The 18,776-nt window shown below is 43.9% G+C and overlaps 1 protein-coding gene across 1 annotated transcript; it reads left to right on the forward strand.

The window, feature by feature from the left end:
• Positions 1-699: 699 nt before the first annotated feature.
• On the forward strand, positions 700-18,146 carry LOC140908783 (amine sulfotransferase-like). Its single transcript, XM_073336657.1, is given in 5 exon segments — positions 700-978; positions 12,835-13,074; positions 13,911-14,037; positions 16,698-16,792; positions 17,889-18,146. Coding segments are annotated over 5 exon segments (999 nt in total).
• Positions 18,147-18,776: the final 630 nt, after the last annotated feature.

Genomic DNA, 18,776 nt, shown 5'->3' on the forward strand with positions numbered 1-18,776 from the left:
AACTATCAACATAAATTTCCTTTTACATCTTCTAGGCTCTTCCCTTTCTCTGGAGGTGATAGATCGGATCACCTTTCTAACAGCCCCAGATTGACTAGTTTGGAATGTGAGGATGTGACCATTCGCTTCCCAGCTTATGGCTGCCTCTGCTGCTTAGCCAAAGGCTTTGGCCTAAGAACAGGGCCTCAGACTGTCACAGTGAGAGAAAGCCCTTACACAGATTCTTTCTTGTATACCTCTGTTACTAGCTAAATAATAAACATATACCTACATTCTTAGAGTTTAGGCCTTTACAGACAGGCCTGAATATCTATATCCTAACAGTTATCCCGTGGCAAAGCATTAAACTGAATTATGAACTGTGACATGAATCTTTCTGTTTCAAAATAAGCCCCTCTGGCAGCATGCATTCAGGATTTTAAATGGCTTACCAAACTTGCATATTTGGCAGATATATTTGATAACTTCAGTCAGCTTAATCTCTCTATGCAGGGAAGTATGTTGAGTGTCTTTGTATTGGCTGACAAGATCATGCCTTTAAAAAAAAGCTTCAAGTCTGAAAAGAGACAGTTGGACGTGACTGTTGTGACATGTTTCTATCTTTTGCATTTCTGGCTATTGATGACAGTAAAGATGTGGATCTGCCTCTCCTACATGAAATAATTGCATCCCTTCTCCAATCAACTCTCCAAAAATTCAATGACTATTTCCTATCAAACTCTGATCCATGGAAAGGAAAGCAGTGATCCAGTCTCCTCTCTAGAAATTGAGATCTCTCTGTCACCATCATTGGAGGACAAGTATCTGGAACTGTCAAGTGATGAGGGTCCAAAATTACAGTTTCATGAAATGACTCTACCTGTTTTCTGGATCAACGTCAGCTGTGAATACCCACAACTCAGTGAACTAGTACAGGGAGACTTTGGCAAACCAGTAAAGTGCCTGAAACCATTACAGATTATTGCTAAAAGCAGCCAAGTCAGCAGGCTGTAAATGGCCGTTCAGCACTCTCAATTTGACCAAGGCAGGAGGGGAGGGAGTTTTGGGTGTCACAGAAAGGGCAGCTTTCCCCCCACGTCCTTCCTGATAAGAATTATGTTGAAGTTGCTGATACATGCATTTTAGAAGAGCAGGATGTTCCCCAGGAATGTCTATTGGGGCCTCAAGGCTGCAAAGGTTGAATTAGGCCAGGTGGGTTGAATTAGGCCAGGTGGGCCCAATCAACCAATTAAGCAGTGAGCAGCAGAGAGATTTAGGTTGCAAAGGAGCCACTAATTGGAAGCAGGCTCAGCTGGATAGGAACAGGAGGCACCTGTATAAAGCCCAGAAACTGAGGGCAGAAAAGGGGCTGCAGGAAAGTGGGCTGCAGTCAGGCTGTCCTTAGGACTTCACAGAATATCAGGGTTGGAAAGGACCTCAGGAGGTCATCTAGTCCAATCCCCTGCTCAAAGCAGGACCAATTCCCAACTAAATCATCCCAGCCAGGGCTCTGTCAAGCCTGACCTTAAAAATATCTAAGGAAGGAGATTCCACCACCTCCCTAGGTAATGCATTCCAGTGTTTCACCACCCTCCTAGTGAAATTTTTTTTTCTAATATCCAACCTAAACCTCCCCCACTGCAACTTGAGACCATTACTCCTTGTTCTGTCATCTGCTACCACTGAGAACAGTTTAGATCCATCCTCTTCGGAACCCCCTTTCAGGTAGTTGAAAGCAACTATCAAATCCCCCCTCATTCTTCTCTTCCGCAGACTAAACAATCTCAGTTCCCTCAGCCTCTCCTCATGAGTCATGTGTTCCAGTCCCCTAATAATTTTTGTTGCCCTCCGCTGGACTCATTCCAATTTTTCCACATCCTTCTTGTAGTGTGGGGCCCAAAACTGGACACAGTACTCCAGATGAGGCCTCACCATTGTCGAATAGAGGGAAACGATCATGTCCCTCGATCTGCTGGCAATGCCCCTACATATACATCCCAAAATGCCATTGGCCTTCTTGGCAACAAGGGCACACTGTTGACTCATATCCAGCTTCTCATCCACTGTAACCCCTAAGTCCTTTTCTGCTGAACTGCTGCCGAGCCATTTGGTCCCTAGTCTGTAGTGGTGCATGGGATTCTTCCATCCTAAGTGCAGGACTCTGCACTTGTCCTTGTTGAACCTCATCAGATTTCTTTTGGCCCAATCCTCCAATTTGTCTAGGGCCCTCTGTATCCTATCCCTGCCCTCCAGCGTATCTACCTCTCCTCCCAGTTTAGTGTCATCTGCAAACTTGCTGAGGGTTCAATCCACACCATCCTCCAGATCATTTATGAAGATATTGAACAAAACCGGCCCCAGGACCGACCCTTGGGGCACTCCACTTGATACCAGCTGCCAACTAGACATGGAGCTATTGATCACTACCCATTGAGCCCGACAATCTAGCCAACTTTCTATCCACCTTATAGTCCATTCATCCAGCCCATACTTCTTTAACTTGCTGGCAAGAATACTGTGGGAGACCGTGTCAAAAGCTTTGCTAAAGTCAAGGAACAACACGTCCACTGCTTTCCCCTCATCCACAGAGCCAGTTATCTCATCATAGAAGGCAATTAGATTAGTCAGGCATGACTTGCCCTTGGTGAATGCATGCTGACTGTTCCTGAGCACTTTCCTCTCCTCTAAGTGCTTCAGAATTGATTCCTTGAGGACCAGCTCCATGATTTTTCCAGGGACTGAGGTGAGGCTGACTGGTCTGTAGTTTCTAGGATCCTCCTTCTTCCCTTTTTTAAAGAGGGCATTACATTAGCCTTTTTCCAGTCGTCCGGGACTTCCCCCGATCGCCATGAGTTTTTAAAGATAATGGACAATGGCTCTGCAATCACATCCGCCAGCTCCTTTAGCACTCTCGGATGCAGCGCATCCAGCCCCATGGACTTGTGCTCATCCAGCTTTTCTAAATAGTCCCGAACCACTTCTTTCTCCATAGAGGGCTGGTCACCTCCTCCCCATGCTGTGCTGCCCAGTGCAGTAGTCTGGGAGCTGACCTTGTTCGTGAAGATAGAGGCAAAAAAAGCATTGAGTACATTAGCTTTTTCCACATCCTCCGTCACTAGGTTGCCTCCCTCATTCAGTAAGGGGCCCATACTTTCCTTGACTTTCTTCTTGTTGCTAACATACCTGAAGAAACCCTTCTTGTTACTCTTAACATCTCTTGCTAGCTGCAACTTCAGGTGTGATTTGGCCTTCCTGATTTCACTCCTGCATCCCCAAGCAGTATTTTTATACTCTTCCCTGGTCATTTGTCCAATCTTCCACTTCTTGTAAGCTTCTTTTTTGTGTTCAAGATCAGCAAGGATTTCACTGTTAAGCCAAGCTGGTCGCCTGCCATATTGACTATTCTTTCTACACATCGGGATGGTTTGTCCCTGTAACCTCAGTAAGGATTTTTTAAAATACAGCCAGCTCTCCTGGACTCCTTTCCCCCTCATCCTCCCAGGGGATCCTGCCCATCAGTTCCCTGACGGAGTCAAAGTCTGCTTGTCTGTAGTCCAGGGTCCGTATTCTGCTGCTCTCCTTTCCTGCCTGTGTCAGGATCCTGAACTTGACCATCTCATGGTCACTGCCTCCCAGGTTCCCATCCACTTTTGCTTCCCCTACTAATTCTTCCCGGTTTGTGAGCAGCAGGTCAAGCAGAGCTCTGCCCCTAGTCGGTTCCTCCAGCACTTGCACCAGGAAATTGTCCCCTACCTTTTCCAAAAACTTCCTGGATTGTCTGTGCACCGCTGTATTGCTCTCCCAGCAGATATCCGGGTGATTGAAGTCTCCCATGAGAACCAGGGCCTGTGATCTAGTAACTTCCGTGAGCTGCCGGAAGAAAGATTTATGGGGCCCTAGACAGTATTATTAAACTGGTGCCCCTATGCCCAACTGCAGCCCTGGGGGGAAGGACAAGGCAGCAAAGGATACCAAGCCACCCGGTCTGCCTCGTGGCAGCAGAGTCTCAGTTCCCCGCAGAAACCCCCGTACTCTCTCCCTCACGCAGAATGCATGGTTGCATTCAGCTCTGTGAATACGGCCCCTGCCTACGGAGGCTGCAGTGCGTGCTGGGTGTGCGGGAGCCGACCCGCTCTTACAGGCTGTCATGGGCAGTGGGTGAAGCTGCTGCTTGGGGAGGCCTGCTCCCCAGCGCACCTGTGGCCCATACTCCACCCCTGCTCTGCCCCAAGCCCCGCCCTCTCCCCACTGTCTCCCTCCTCTCCCCCTCCCTGCACACCCCCTTCCAGCCGAATCCCTGAACCCACATGAAGCAAATGACATTTGAAAAACCACTCTTCTGCAATTTCTTTCTAAAGAAAATGGAATATGTTTTCCACTGCATGCCAGAAGATGAAGACTGGACATGCAGAAGGTACCTAATTAAAAGCACTAAACTTGGGAATAAAAAATGTCGTTCACGGGTTTTTTGATTTATCCTGCAGTTTGTCAGAGATTTATTTGCAAAAACTTTGTAGTAAGGGCAAGTCAGCTGTCCTGCTGAATACAACATTAAATATTATGGAATACATGATGCAACTCTTCTCTGTTTTACATTTTCTTAATCTGTATTTCTAAGATGATTTTATATTCTAAAAAAAGGAGGACTTGTGGCACGTTAGAGACTAAAAAATTTATTTGAGCATAAGCTTTTGTGAGTTACAGCTCACTTCGGATGTCTGCAGAGATGCAGAATACTCTCCCCCCGCCACCTTTCCTTTCCATTCCTTTACTTCTTGTTATTGTTGGTTTGTTTGTTCTCACCTTATTTTTGTAAAAAAAAAAAATGTAAATAAAATATGCAGATCATCATTATTAATAAGTTGCATATTTTTGTATCAGCAAGACAAAATTCAGTTTCACTATTGAATATTTCAGGAAAAGTATCAGATTAGAATATATTGCAAAAGAAGGACTTTCTGAGCAGGAATTGTTGCAATTCTTCTATACTCACATTCTACCTGCCCCTTTGAATAGCATAAGTAATTTAGTAATATCACATCTGACAAGGTCCATAGTAACCCATGATCTACACTAGTTCTAATAGACTAGAAGTGTATATGGAGAAAAAAATCTGAGAACTCCCATTTCTCTTGAAACTCAGATCAAAGTTGCCAAGATGGGAAATGAAAGATTGAGCAGCAAGAAGATGGGGGATGGGGGGAAAGGTGTGATCAACTTCGTCCACTGGTGCAAGAGCCAGACTTGGGGAGTTTATCCTTTTGCTTCCCATTGTGGCCTAGTGCACTTTAGGGACAGAAACATACCAATATGCAATCTCTAGAGAACCCTTCCTCCTTGAGACCTCAGAAAATGTTGCCCTTGAGCTTACAGTTTTGGTTTTGTCAAATGAATCTGCTGATCTGCCTGTTAAGTAATGGAGCTTTTAAATCACACTTAGAAAAGATTGTTTTGTTTTTAGAAATAGATGTGTCCCTAGGATAGCACCATATGATAAAATACTTGAGTCACATGACAAACCAAACCTAGCACTTAGGCCGTTAAACAAAACAATGATATGCTCTCACCCAGCAGGGCTGCACTCACCTTGAAGATTCTCTCCTTCCTACTTTGTTATAGCAATCAGCCTCCTTGCCAATTTTATTATTTTTTCAACTTTTAAAAGATTTACACAACTTCCTTTTACCCTTCAGGTTGCACTGCAAGATCTATAGAAGATTTCAATTTGAGGGACACTGCAAAAGGGCTGCTCGAAAATAGTCACCCATATGTAGAAGGAGAAGAGTTATAAAACCTTCCTGGAAATCTCAAATTCTAGCACTGTTATATAGATGGGCATGCAGGCCAACTAGATGCAGTAGCTGCACTTGTATAAACATCTATTTCTCCATGAACCCTGCTGCAACAGCAGGAACTATACAAAAAGTGCTGATACAGACAAGCAGACAGTAGAGGAGAGAAATGCCAGTGTGGCTCAGACTGACCAAAGCTGAGGGCTGACTCAATTACAAATTAAAAGCTCCATCATGCTGCTGATACTGTAAACACCATGATGGCTTAAATTACATTCATTTCATTAGTCAACTCCTTAACAACACTTTGCTGAATGGTCACAAAAAAAATTACAGTAAATTCAGGAACAGATTCCATGTCCCTCAGCTAATTACCAGAGGGCAATGATGGAAAAATAGTTCCACGGCATCCAATCCACTTCACTCAATCATATAAAATACTCCAGTCACTCACAAATTTACCACCAAAGACTTCAGTAGCATTATCTTACAGTATAATATTTACCTTCTCTTCTCTGTTTATCCTCGCTGCCACCTGAATAAACAAGGTTGATATTCAGTCCTAAAAACTAGCAAATATTTATACTACTTCCAGATCAGCTGGTGCACAACCTGACTGGAGTTTCATGATTTCATTAGCCTTTCTTCTTTTAATCAGTTCTGACCCTTGAACTGAGGGGTGACTCCTAGTAAAAGATTACAAAATACAGTAATTGTTACAAATGTGAAGACTTCAAATTGTCTGTGTGAAAAAACAGTAATGAATTTGCCTCGAATTCCATGTATATGTCTGAATTAAAGATCTCAGTAGCCAACATTATTTAAATGACAGTAGTTTTCACTTTCATTCCAACTTTTCTTACCAGCAACACCTCAAACGGGCAACAGCAGAAATGGACAGGAGTACAAAAAAACTGTTTTAATTCTTGATGAACCTAAGTTAAAAATGATCTAACTACAATGTTGTAAAATTTGTTCACTTACTTTCAGGTAGTTTATTAAAGAGAAAAAAATTGGCAGATATACCATATTGTGTTTGTATTAACATATAAAGTTTTTGCTAAAAGATTGAGTGACGTTAATTTTTATTAAATTTAATTATTAATTGCACAATTTATATAGAGCCACGCAGACTCTGGGTGTAATAACCCACCTGCCTGTTTTATCACCAGCATTTGAACCTAAGACCTTCTACACTAAAAGCAGGAGCCTTGTCCACTGGTGCTAATGGAGTACCTCAGCTAGCTAGTAATAATAAGCCCTTAGCCATTAATAGACCAATCACTTCAGTGGGCTGCAATACACATTTTGCCAGTTTATTACATGATGTGACATGCACATAGCACATTTCTCCAACTTCCAGTGTAAATCATGCAGTCTTCAAATAATTCTCCAGACTTGATTTGTTCTTTCATTGCTTCCACAACAACAACAAAAAAGTGAGTAAGATAAGAATTGTCTGCTATTTGGTCATTTTGCTACAGACATGGCAACCTTTAAAATGATTTTTGTGAGCAAGTATTGCAGACCTACACAAAAACAGAGAACAAAACTGCAATGCTTTTAATTATCAAGGCAATACCCCAATATTCCCGTAGATTGACTCATTTCAGCTGTATGTCCTAAACAATCCAATATTAGGTTTGGAACGATTAGATTTTTATAGGTTTAATGTCAGTAAGCATCAATTTCACTGTGCACACACAAACTTATGAAAATATTTTCATCGACAATTGAAATTTACAGATAGGCAGAGAAAAATGCTGCTTAAGAATTTATTAGAATTTGATTTAAGGATGTTTGCTTTGTATAGTTTGATGTTAGGTTGACAAACTGTATTTTAACAGAAGCTTTAAGTTTTTGAATCTCAATGTCTCTGTCAGTATACAATTGTCTGGCCTTGCCCCATGATTTCCCACAACTGAATATTTAAATTTATAGAAAAAAATGAAAAATAAACACTGGTATTTTCCATCAAAATGATCAAAAAATAAAGTTCTGCCAATCCTAAATGTTGTTTACTGGAAGACTGGTGTATCCTTCTGTGGACAGGTTTCACATAAACAGGTTGGTAAGATTTTATTTTTGTGAGTTGCTCTGCTTGGGTAGAACTCTGCACCTCCACAGAAGCCACTGGGCTGGAAGATTTTTCAGGATTGGGTCCCATAAATGACATACATCAGACAGTATGCATTTTTTAAAATCACAATTGCACCTTCCTATATTTGTGCAGTTTAGTAGATGCTTTTGTCTTCTATTGTTAACTGTGTTAACAATCAAAATTATGGATTTTTAAAAAAATTAAAATATATTTTTGAGACTTTTGTTGGCAGGTACCGTTCCATTAAAAAGCAAAAAAGTTTGTCTCATAGGAAGCATGAGGAGCAGTCAGATGTCAAAGTCTGTGAATTACCCCCCCCCCGTCCTACACAGTTTCTCAGTTAGAAAAAGAATTTATTTGGCTTTGTCTGTGTAATTTATTTATAATTCATCAGTAAGGTACAACCGTCCTCATATCAGAATGCTGTCAGATGGGCAGGCAGTCTGGTCAGCTAATTTAAGCATGGGGCTGGGAGTCAAGAACTCCAGTGGTGTAATCCTGTCTCTGCTATCTGCAGTTGTGCGTTTGTTTAACATATTTGATTGCCTCTGCATTACCTTTGTGAATAAAATGTTCTTTGCCTTTCTCCAGGAAGTCATGGGGCAAACCACATGGTTGGCTTTGATATCAGCTATCTCAGTCTAAGAGCTCTGTGTAAGCTCAAAAGCTTGTCTCTCTCACCAACAGAAGCTGGTGAAATAAATGATGTCACCTTACCCACCTTGTCTCTCTAATACAGAATGCTGTATGTCTGCTCTATAGGACACCTCTCACTATCGTATTTGTTGTGAAAATAGTTGGTATGAGTATTGTGATAGTCCCAGTGAAAAGACATGAATTTGCTAGCAGAAGATACAACAGAGGAATCCAGCAAAGATGCAGGAATCAACATGAATATATAGTCCTGTAGGAGTTACTAGCTTGTATTAGCAATAGCTTGATCCCTTTCAGATAAATAGATATTGTTGCAGATAGATGTTTTTTAAAAAGTTTAAAGAATGGACAAAGGCAGAGATCTTCAAACGTATTTAGGTACTAACTCCCCATGGGAGTTGGGGGCCTGTCAAGGGGTCCACTCACCACTAGTGGTGCCTCCTCCTGGGCAATCAGCTCTTTCCAGGTCGAAGGCCCTCTTCTGCTGCTTGCCATGCACTCTATTGCCTCTCTTTCACGGTGTGGCGCTCAGGGTGCTCCTTCTTTGTGCTGTGGCTCTCCAGCCAGGTCACTGTACGTGTTACACTCTGATACCTCAGAAGGGGAACTATCCTCACAAATGGACTCATGCAATCTTTCCCTTCATTGCCCAGACAGTGTCACTTCCTCAGCAGCTGGTTGGGAAACCGGGAAGACTGCCTGAGCCCATTTGTCAGGAGAGAACTTTAGACCCCCTTCTGGAGTACCACACATATAGTGACCTTGCCAGAGGCCAAGTCATGAAGAAGGAGTACCCTGAGTTCCAAACAGTGAGTGAGAGCGAGAGAAGCAACAGAGTGTGCGGCAAGTAGCAGAAGAGGACTTCACACCTGGAAAGAACAGATTCCCTAGACTGCACAGGAGGAGGTGTCCCTTCCCGTGAGTGGACTCTGTGGCATTGATGGAGAACATGGACACACAGTCACTCCAGTACAAGGGGAATGTGGAGATCATAACAGAAAAAGGGAAAGACAATAGAGACACAGTATGCTTTTTGTGCAGAGAGCACTTATACCCTCCCATTCTGGACTCTTTAGCAGAAAGGGGGTGACAAACAACAGGGATGGAGCCAGGGCCTGCTGCAGTAGGTGCTGGAGAACCAGCAAAGACAGTGGGAGGCACATTGGTACATTCAGAATTATCTGGCCCAGCTGGCCGATCAGCAACTGGCTCTAGTTAAGTTCCTGGGGGAAAAAGCTAGCAGAGGCCCGAGACAGCAACATAGAAAGGGAGGTACCAGGGCCAGAATCCTGGTGTTGCCGGCACCCAGTGCCAGAGGCGAGCAACAGCAGGGGTTCATTGCCCGGTGTGCATCACCCAATAATCACAACAGGGTGGAGAAGCAGAAAAGTTTATCTGCAGCTGCAAACAAGGTACAGGGAGAATAGAATCTCAAATCCTGCACACAAAGCAGGAAGTTACACAGGCTTTTATACATCCTTTCTTCAGCATACTTATCCAATAGCAAGCTGCCCTAAGTATCCATATAGCCAGCCAATCCAGTTACCAGCTAGTTCCCTTGTTCTCTGTACCAGCTGTTAAATCATACATAAAACTGCTTTATTCATCATTGTTCTTCCATATCTGCCCTGTTTGGCCTTGTTTAGTTTCAGGCAGTCTGACTCTGCAACATATTGTTGCAGATCCTCAGCATAACTGCTGTGTGTGCCTCCAGGCAGGGGTGCCAAGGACACTTGGGCCCAGTACTCATAACTGCTGCGAGTGCCTCCAGGCAGGGGGAGGAGCCAAGGACACTTGGGCCTAGTGCGAGGGGGCTTCATCGACACTCGTGGTCTTCCATCCCCTCGAGTTACCTAGTGGCCATGCCCAGTGTCCCCAACACTGGCCAAAGCAGTGTTATGCCTGTGGGAGACAAGGACACCGCAAAAGAGAGTGCCCTGACTAGGAGGGGGGAGAGAAGCCTTACTTAGAAAACATCCGAAAATTGGTTTTTGGCCCTATGCTATTTAACATTTTGATCAATGTCCTGGAAGAAATCATAAAATCATCACTGATAAAGGTTGCAAATGACACAAAGGCTGATTAAAAAATTAAGAGGACAGATCACTGATACATAATGATTTGGTAAGGTGGACTCAAACGTATGTAAGGGGACTGTTGCCCCCTCACTAACATTCAGTGGGGGTATTTTAGTTGCTAGCTCCCAGTACTAAAAAGGGGGAAGGGTCGAAGGGGAATCAGGACCCTGAGACTGACAACCCCCAGGAACAATGAGGAGAGGTCAATGCTCTAGGTCAGCCTGAATGACAGGGCGGGCAGGCTAATCAGGGAGTCAGGAGGCCAGGGAGGTCCTGTCCTCCCTGTGAGCTGGAATTGCCTGGGTCAGACAGGGTGGGGCTGAGCTAAGGAGGAAGCAGGGGCCTGAGTTTAGCTGGGGAGCAGAGCTGTGCCAGAAACAGAGAGAGCAGCCCCTGTTGTGGGAGCAGAGCTGCAGCCCCAAAGCCAGAGGCACAGCCCAGAGAGAGCAGACTTGCCCTGGGAGCAGAGCTGTAGCAACCAGAGCCAGAGGGGCCAGAGAAGCAGCCCAGGGAGCTGGAGGCAGAGCAGCAGCAGCAGTGCTGAGACAGAGTGGTGGAGCTGGGGCTGAAGCAGTCCAGAGCTGGGTGTGGTGAGCAGTAACCCCGACAGGGCGAGGGTGACGCTGGGAAGAAGGGTCCTACCACTTAGATCCTGAGAGCGTGTGGCCACCACCAGAGCAAGTGTCCAACCCACAGCATCCCTGCATTATAGCCAGGGCCTGAGAAGAAGGCCTGAGACTTACAAGGAACAGACTGTGATCTGACCTGACATTCTAGAGACACTGTTTGTGATGTTCCCTGCCACAGACCGGGGTGATGTGTTTCCTTTAACCTTTCCCATTTTCCTTTATTCTTTTTAAAATTAATTGTTGATTAAATAACTTGCATTTGCTTTAACTTGTATGTAATGGTCAGTGGGTCAGAGAAGTGCTCAGGGCAGAGAGAGTACCCTGGAGTGGGACACCCTAGCCCATATCCTAGGTGACCCCAGCAGGGTTGGGGGTCGAGCCCCCCAGGAATCCTGGGCCCAGCCTTGTTGGGGTTACGAGGACTCTGCCAGACAGGAGAGTGGATGTCTGGAGTGGAGGACAGGAGTCCTCAAGGGCAGGGAGGCCACTGGGTAAAGGAAGTGGGAGCGAGGACTCAGATCCTTTCACTAGCCCACTTCACCAGGGTAGTGCAGAAGCCAGGAAAGTTCCCCACAATAGCAGGACTGTTCCCCCGTTTACACATACAATGCCTTTTAATATGGCCAATGGTAAAGTTATGCATCTAGGAACAAAGAATGTAGGCCATACTTACAGCCTGGGATACTCTATCCTGTGAAGCAGTGACTCTGAGAAAGGTTTGGTGGTCATGATGGAGAATAAGGTGAATGTGAGTTCCCATGGGCCCTGCAGTAGGACTGGGGGTCTTCCATTTCATGGATGGAGCAGGGGCCCTTGGAGACTCTTGCAGCAAAAGTATACAGGGTGGTTTGGGTAACACCAGTGGATCTACCATTACATGATTCCACTGATCATTCCCCTCAGGGACAGTCATGCGTCAGGCATGATGTTGTCTATTCGATTGTATTCTATTCTATACAGGTTCTTATACCATGCTTATCACTGTAGTATCTGAGTGTCTTCTAGTACTGCATAAATGATGTGATTAACATCTGTCATATGTTGTTTGTTCTCTCATCTTCTCCCCAACGATAGGATTTGTTAGTAGTTTTGCCCTGCCACCTAGGATTAGGTTCTTTCCCTGTTCCCCCAGGAATCTTCTACATCTCTCTATTGCCCAACACAGCTACTTCAACGGTGTGCCAGATTTGGCTCCAAGTGTGTAGTTGTATAAATTGCTCCATTATAGTCCACAATACTTTGTAGGAGCCATAGAAACAAAAGAGCCATTTCTAACACATTTTTAACAGGAGGTAGCTTCTGTTTCCATGGCCCATTTCATGATCAACACCAAAACACAGGAATGAATTTACACTGAATGGATATCCGATATTTGAAAATTTAGTTACTGACCATCACGTATATACAGTATTAAAATGTACAAAAATTAACAATTCCCTGCTGCACTTATGAACTCCCTAGAGTAAGACCGAGTATTATCTTTACCCTTCAATTGTTGCAAGTATTTGTACTTTCTTTAAAAATGAAACACAATATCTTCAAAACCACACCTGGTTTTAGTCAGATTCTTGCTCTAATTTAAAAAAAATCATCAAATAAAGTTATTTTCTTTCCCAGGAACTGTGTGTATGCAGAATATTTTGAGCTTGATTTATTATGAAGGCCATCGGGATGGAACAGCAAAAACTGAAACAATTGACAGAGTTCCATGGCTAGAGTACAATTCCAATAAAATGGATTATGGCAGTCGTCCATCACCACGTCTCTTTTCCACTCACCTGCATTACTATTTAGCTCCAAGAGATCTGAGAAACAAAGGATGGTGATGCTAATTTTACAAAGTAATTAAAATTAACCAAGAAAATGCATTGCTTTCTCCAATAAATCAGTCCAAATCCTCAGGGCTGGGTTGTCTGCCTTTCTCCAACAACCCTTCCAAAAGCAACCTTCCTCAAGGGATAGGGGCTCACGTTCCTCCGAGGCCCCATTCCATCTCCCTAGACCCCAGCAATGTGTGTGTGTGGAGGGGGGTGGGGGCAGGACAAACAAGTTCCAGTGTGACCTCAGGACTTCAGTGTCCAGATTCAATGAAGATCCCATTTTTCATGGAACCGCTGTGCTTGGCCCCTGGGCCAAGCTGCTTCCTCCACCCCATGACTGTTCACCCAAAAGTGGGAGTTATGATCATTGCAGTCTGCATGTTTTCAATGTATATTAGAGACAAGGTGAGTGAAGTAATAGCTTTTATTGGACCAGCTTCTGTTGGTTTGAGAGACACGCTTCTAAGCTTTATTACTTCATCCCACTGTCTCTCTAATATCCTGGGACCAACACAGTTCCAACAATACTGCATATTCCACACATATTGTAAGTTAGTGGTTTTGTGTTGTATGTAAGTATAAGCTGTTATGTTCTCCATACAGGGGATATTTCATATCTCCTGCAAGTTTATACATAAGGAGACTTCTTGCCGAAGATGGGGCAGTGGAATGAGCCACATGCAGCTCAAGAGGTTGGGGTGGGGGTGTGTGTGTGTGTGAGGAACTCCCACTAAGCTAACTCTCATGGAGATATTTGCCCTCTCCTGCTTTTCCTTAATCTAAAGGAAGAGTCCCTCAGTGAAGGTTAATGGTGTCCCTTTAATGTTGCTGAGATTGTCAGTTTTTTTATCTTGCAGGTTATTCATGTAGCCAGAAACTCTACGGATGTTGCGGTTTCCTATTTTCGTTTTAGCAAGCATGCATTCATATTTGAGACAGTACCAGATTTTCATATTTTTCTGGAGAGGTTTTTAGCTGGGAAAGGTAAGGTTTCATTTACTGCTAAAAAACCAAACCCTGTTCACTGAGCACAGCCTGAATAAACTATCCATGTCAGTAAATTATACAGAATGTGGTGCTGGTCAGAAGTCTCCCCCTTAGATGGGCATGGGGCTTGGGAGGAAGGGCAGTTCTAAGGCTGGAGTGACTGCAGTAGGATCCACAGCTCACTAGAGAAATTCAGTGTGCAAAATCATTCCAGAGAAACTGTGCACCAATAAAGTGCACGTTGCCTGATTTAATTTATCTCAATTAGGTATTCACTCTGAAACCTATTAATGAATATTTAAATACATTTTGACAATTAAGTGCTGAAATAACTGAGATGAGCAGATGCTAATAAGCACTCTCCAGAGAAAACAGAAATAGTAAGATGCTGATCACTTTAGTAGAAATATCCGACTACTTTGCTTAGTCCACAGTCCCAAACTACCACCACACCCTCCCAAAAGCCAAAAAGACTCAGCTGTCACCTGTCCAGCTCCTGAATTCTCCCTTAATTATTTCTTACAATGCAATGTTCTCTCTAATGCAGCTAATATAGCCTCTCTATAAGTATATCAGAGGGATAAATACCAGGGAGGGAGAGGAATTATTTAAGCCCAGTACCAATGTGGACACAAGAACTAATGGATATAAACTGGCCATCAGGAAGTTTAGACTTGAAATTAGACAAAGGTTTCTAACCATCAGAGGAGTGAAGTTCTGGAGCAGCCTTCCAAGGGGACCAGTGGGGGCAAAAGACATATCTGGCTTCAAGACTAAGCTTGATAAGTTTGTGGAGGGGATGGTATGATAGGATAGCCTAATTTTTGGCAATAAATTGATGTTTGACTATTAGCGGTAAATATGCCCAATGGCCTGTGATGGGATGTTAGATGGGGTGGGATCTGAGTTACTATAGAGAATTCTTTCCTGGGTATCTTGCTGGTGAGTGTTGCCCACAAGCTCAGGGTTTAGCTGATCACCATATTTGGGATCGGGAAGGAACTTTCCTCCAGGGCAGGTTGGCAGAGGCCCTGGGGGGTTTTCACCTTCCTCTGCAGCGTGGGACACATGTCACTTGCTGGAGGATTGTCTGCACCTTGAAGTCTTTAAACCATGATTTGAGGACTTCAGTAGCTCACACATAGGTTAGGAGTTTTACAGGGGTGGGTGGGTGAGATTCTGTGGCCTGTGTTGTGCAGAAGGTCAGCCTAGATGATCATAATGGTCCCTTCTGACCTTAAAGTCCATGACTCTATGACAATTTAAGTTGACAGTAAATAACTTGTTTGTTAATAAAACCAGGAATAGTGCACAGTTGTTCATATTTAATTCAATAAAAAAAAATCTTCCATTTTTTGCTGAAGTTGCTGCAGACTCTTCAGTTTGCCACATTGGAGAGCTGAAGAAACCATGAAGATCCTCACTTTGGACTTTAAGCCAGGTTGCCACAAAGGACACAGGATTTTGGATAATACAGTGGCATTTAGTTCTAGGTAGCTCACAAAAAATATAATAGAAATTATTATCCAAAAGTAAACTATCCAGAGCAGGGATCGGCAACCTTTGGCACGTGGCCCACCTGGGCAAGCCCCCTGGTGGGCCGGGCCAGTTTGTTTACCTGCTGCGTCCAGAGGTTCAGCCGATCACAGCTCCCACTGACCACAGTTGCCGCTCCAGGCCAATGAGGGCTGCAGGAAGCTGCATGGGGCCGAGGGATGTGCTGGCCACCACTTCCTGCAGCCCCCATTGGCCTGGAGTGGTGAACCGTGGCCAGTGGAAGCTGTGATCGGCTGAACCTGAGGATACGGCAGGTAAACAAACTGGCCCGACCCACCAGGGGGCTAACCCTGGCGGGCCACGTGCCAAAGGTTGCTGATTCCTGATCCAAAGCATAAATATGTTGTACTGGGTAAAGTACCATTGTATGAGGCCAGTGAAGTCTAAAGGTAAAAGCACAACTTGTTGGCTATGTAACTGTCTGACTGTCTGTAAAACCCAAGTCAGGTGTCAGGTGTAAGCCACAAGGGGGTCTTGGGGGTCTAATTTCCATTTTAGGGGCCTAAACACAAAATGTAGATTCTCACAAGCCCCGTTCAGCTGCCATTAACTCTGTAGCTGCCTAAATTCCCTAGATGCCTAAGTTTTCCCTGGCAAAGTCCCCTAGGAGCCTCCATTGGGCATGTGCACAGATATCTCAGTCCTGACACATCTGAGCAGCTTGGTTCTTTGCTCATGTGGCAGGATTCACAAAGTAGGCGGTCCCCTGTCTATCTTGCCCATGTAACTGTATCCAGTAGCTATGCTCAGAGGCCACCTTAGAGACCATCTACCACGTCAGGACCCACATGACAACACAGCCAGCAGAGGTGGTGCCCCTTTTTACTCTATCACACAGGAGTTAGAGCACTTAGAGGATGTGGGATACCCTGGCTGAAATTCCTGCTTTCACACATGTCCTAACCACTGGGTTATGGGGTCTTCTGGAGTGAGACAATTTCCTCAATCTTTCCTGTTGAAGTTTTCCCCTAGTGTTTAAAGGAGGGACTTGAACAGTCATTCTCAGCCGTTCTTCTGACAGTAGGGTGCTAAAGTGTTGATGATTGAATTATTTTGCTCTCAGAGATCATTAACATTCAATTATTTTTCCCCCTTGTAAGTACTTGCTAGCTCCTGGTTTGATCACATCAGAGGCTGGTATGCCTACAGAGTTGATTACAATATTCTCTTTCTTACTTATGAGGAGATGAAGAAGGTGAGGCCTGTTGATATCATTATATCTAAACACTGAAGTGGCACAAACTTTGTATCTCTGGGCCAGGGCTGCCTTGCATCCCTTCCTTGTCCCCTACTCACAAGTGTCCCATTCTCCTATCCCCTTTGTCAGGGACGACCCCCACCCCACTCCCTCAGTTATGCCAGAGGCTCCGTGTGTCTCACCTCCATTCCTACCCACCCATGCGCAAGCGCTGTGTGCCCCCCACTCCCACCTCTGCCACATTCCAAGGGAATCTGTATATCCCTCTCTGTCCCCATACTATGGTTCCCTGAGCATCTTAGTGATGTTGACGTAACATCTAAGGGTAGCCCAAGCCTAACGCCTCACTGCATTCATTCAGTAAACCAATCAGATTCTGCCACCCTTGCTCACAATGTGACTCCTCACAAAATGCATTGGTCTCATGGATTTCACTGACATTTCTTGAAAAAAATACTTCTCCATGTCAGGGCAGCAGAATCAGGACCACAGGGTGAGATTTTCCAAAGCCCGCAGCAGGAAAATGGGAGGTTTCTGAGCTGGCTTTCAATAGGAGTTAGGTGTCTAACTCACATAGTCACTTTTGAAAATTCCACCCATAGTCTCTTGGGCTGCACATGGTCTGCACTTAACATATAGTGAAATATACGCTATATTATATAATAGTAAAATAAGGAACATCTGCTAACATAAAGAATAGAGATATTTGGGAAAAGAGTCACAGCTATGAGACAGACTCTTTGCTCAGAAAATTGTCAGCCTTTATCACATATAATGTTAGCAATAGTATTCTCACACACAGAAATGAGCTTGTTCTCTCTTGGTAGGCCATGAGGAAGGGTTACGTAAAGAAGAGACTTATAAGGACTCATCTTGCTACTCACCTGTCAGGATTTGATATTGCTGTAGCCAGGGACAGTGAATAAAAATCTTGTCTACAGAACAGTGTAATTAGAGGAGCATCTTTCATTCCATGTTCAGTTTCCCACCCTTATTGAAATATCCCATTAGCCTCTATTCTCTCATTTATTTATTTGGCTCTTTTGCTTTTCTCATTTTGGGAATTGTTAAATTGAAATAGTGCTCATTTTAGGATCTCAGAAGTGCTGTGCTGAAAATTTGTGACCTCTTGGAAAAATGGCTGACTGAAAAGGAGTTGGATGTTGTGGTGGAGAAGGCTGTATTCAATAACATGAAATCTGATCCCAGGTCCAACTACGAGGACAAGACATGTATCTTGGAGAAAGGCAGAGATAATTTTCTTTGCAGAGGTAAGGCGGAAGCAGCCACTTGTTATAAACATTTAATCCTGCAGATCCCAGCACAAGATGTGTTGAAGCTAACTGCCTAAGACTTCCAATGACTAACAAAACTTTCCATCCCTAGATAACAATTGGCTTTGTGGCATTAAAGTTTGTGAGTGGGGCATTGTTTCCCAAAGGTGAAAAAAAAGCTGCATTATTTTGCTTGGTACAACACCATAAGTGTTTGTTTTCAGAGCAGATCTGGGCCAACAAATAGTAAAAAGTTTTAATGAGGAAAAAATGTCAACATTTCAAAAAGTGAAAAATTCACGTCATACCATCTATAAAAGTTGAGATCCTCCTCCCAGGCCCTCAAAAAAACCCTTAAAATCTGTGAACACTAGGAGAAAATGAAAGTCTAGTGCTTCTGTGCAGCTTCATAAATGATGAGACATATCAGTTCAGATGCACTACAGCTTTCAGGGATAATGCAGAGCATGAAATAATCCAACTAATAAAATCTAAGAAACGATTCTCATGCCTGAGAGGAGGAGTTGGGTTTTTATCATGTTGTATCCTTTATCTTGGAGGGTCTCAACTTGGGATTGTGAATAGATGTTACAGACTTGTGATGACTCTTATGATGACTGTTCTTCTGATATTGCTAAATAGGAGGTGATCTTACCTAGAAGGGAGTAGGGTCCTGGAATGGAAGTGGGTGTCATAGTATGGAAAAG

This window comes from Lepidochelys kempii, chromosome 3 (assembly GCF_965140265.1).
Source record: "Lepidochelys kempii isolate rLepKem1 chromosome 3, rLepKem1.hap2, whole genome shotgun sequence".
NCBI lineage: Eukaryota > Metazoa > Chordata > Testudines > Cheloniidae > Lepidochelys > Lepidochelys kempii.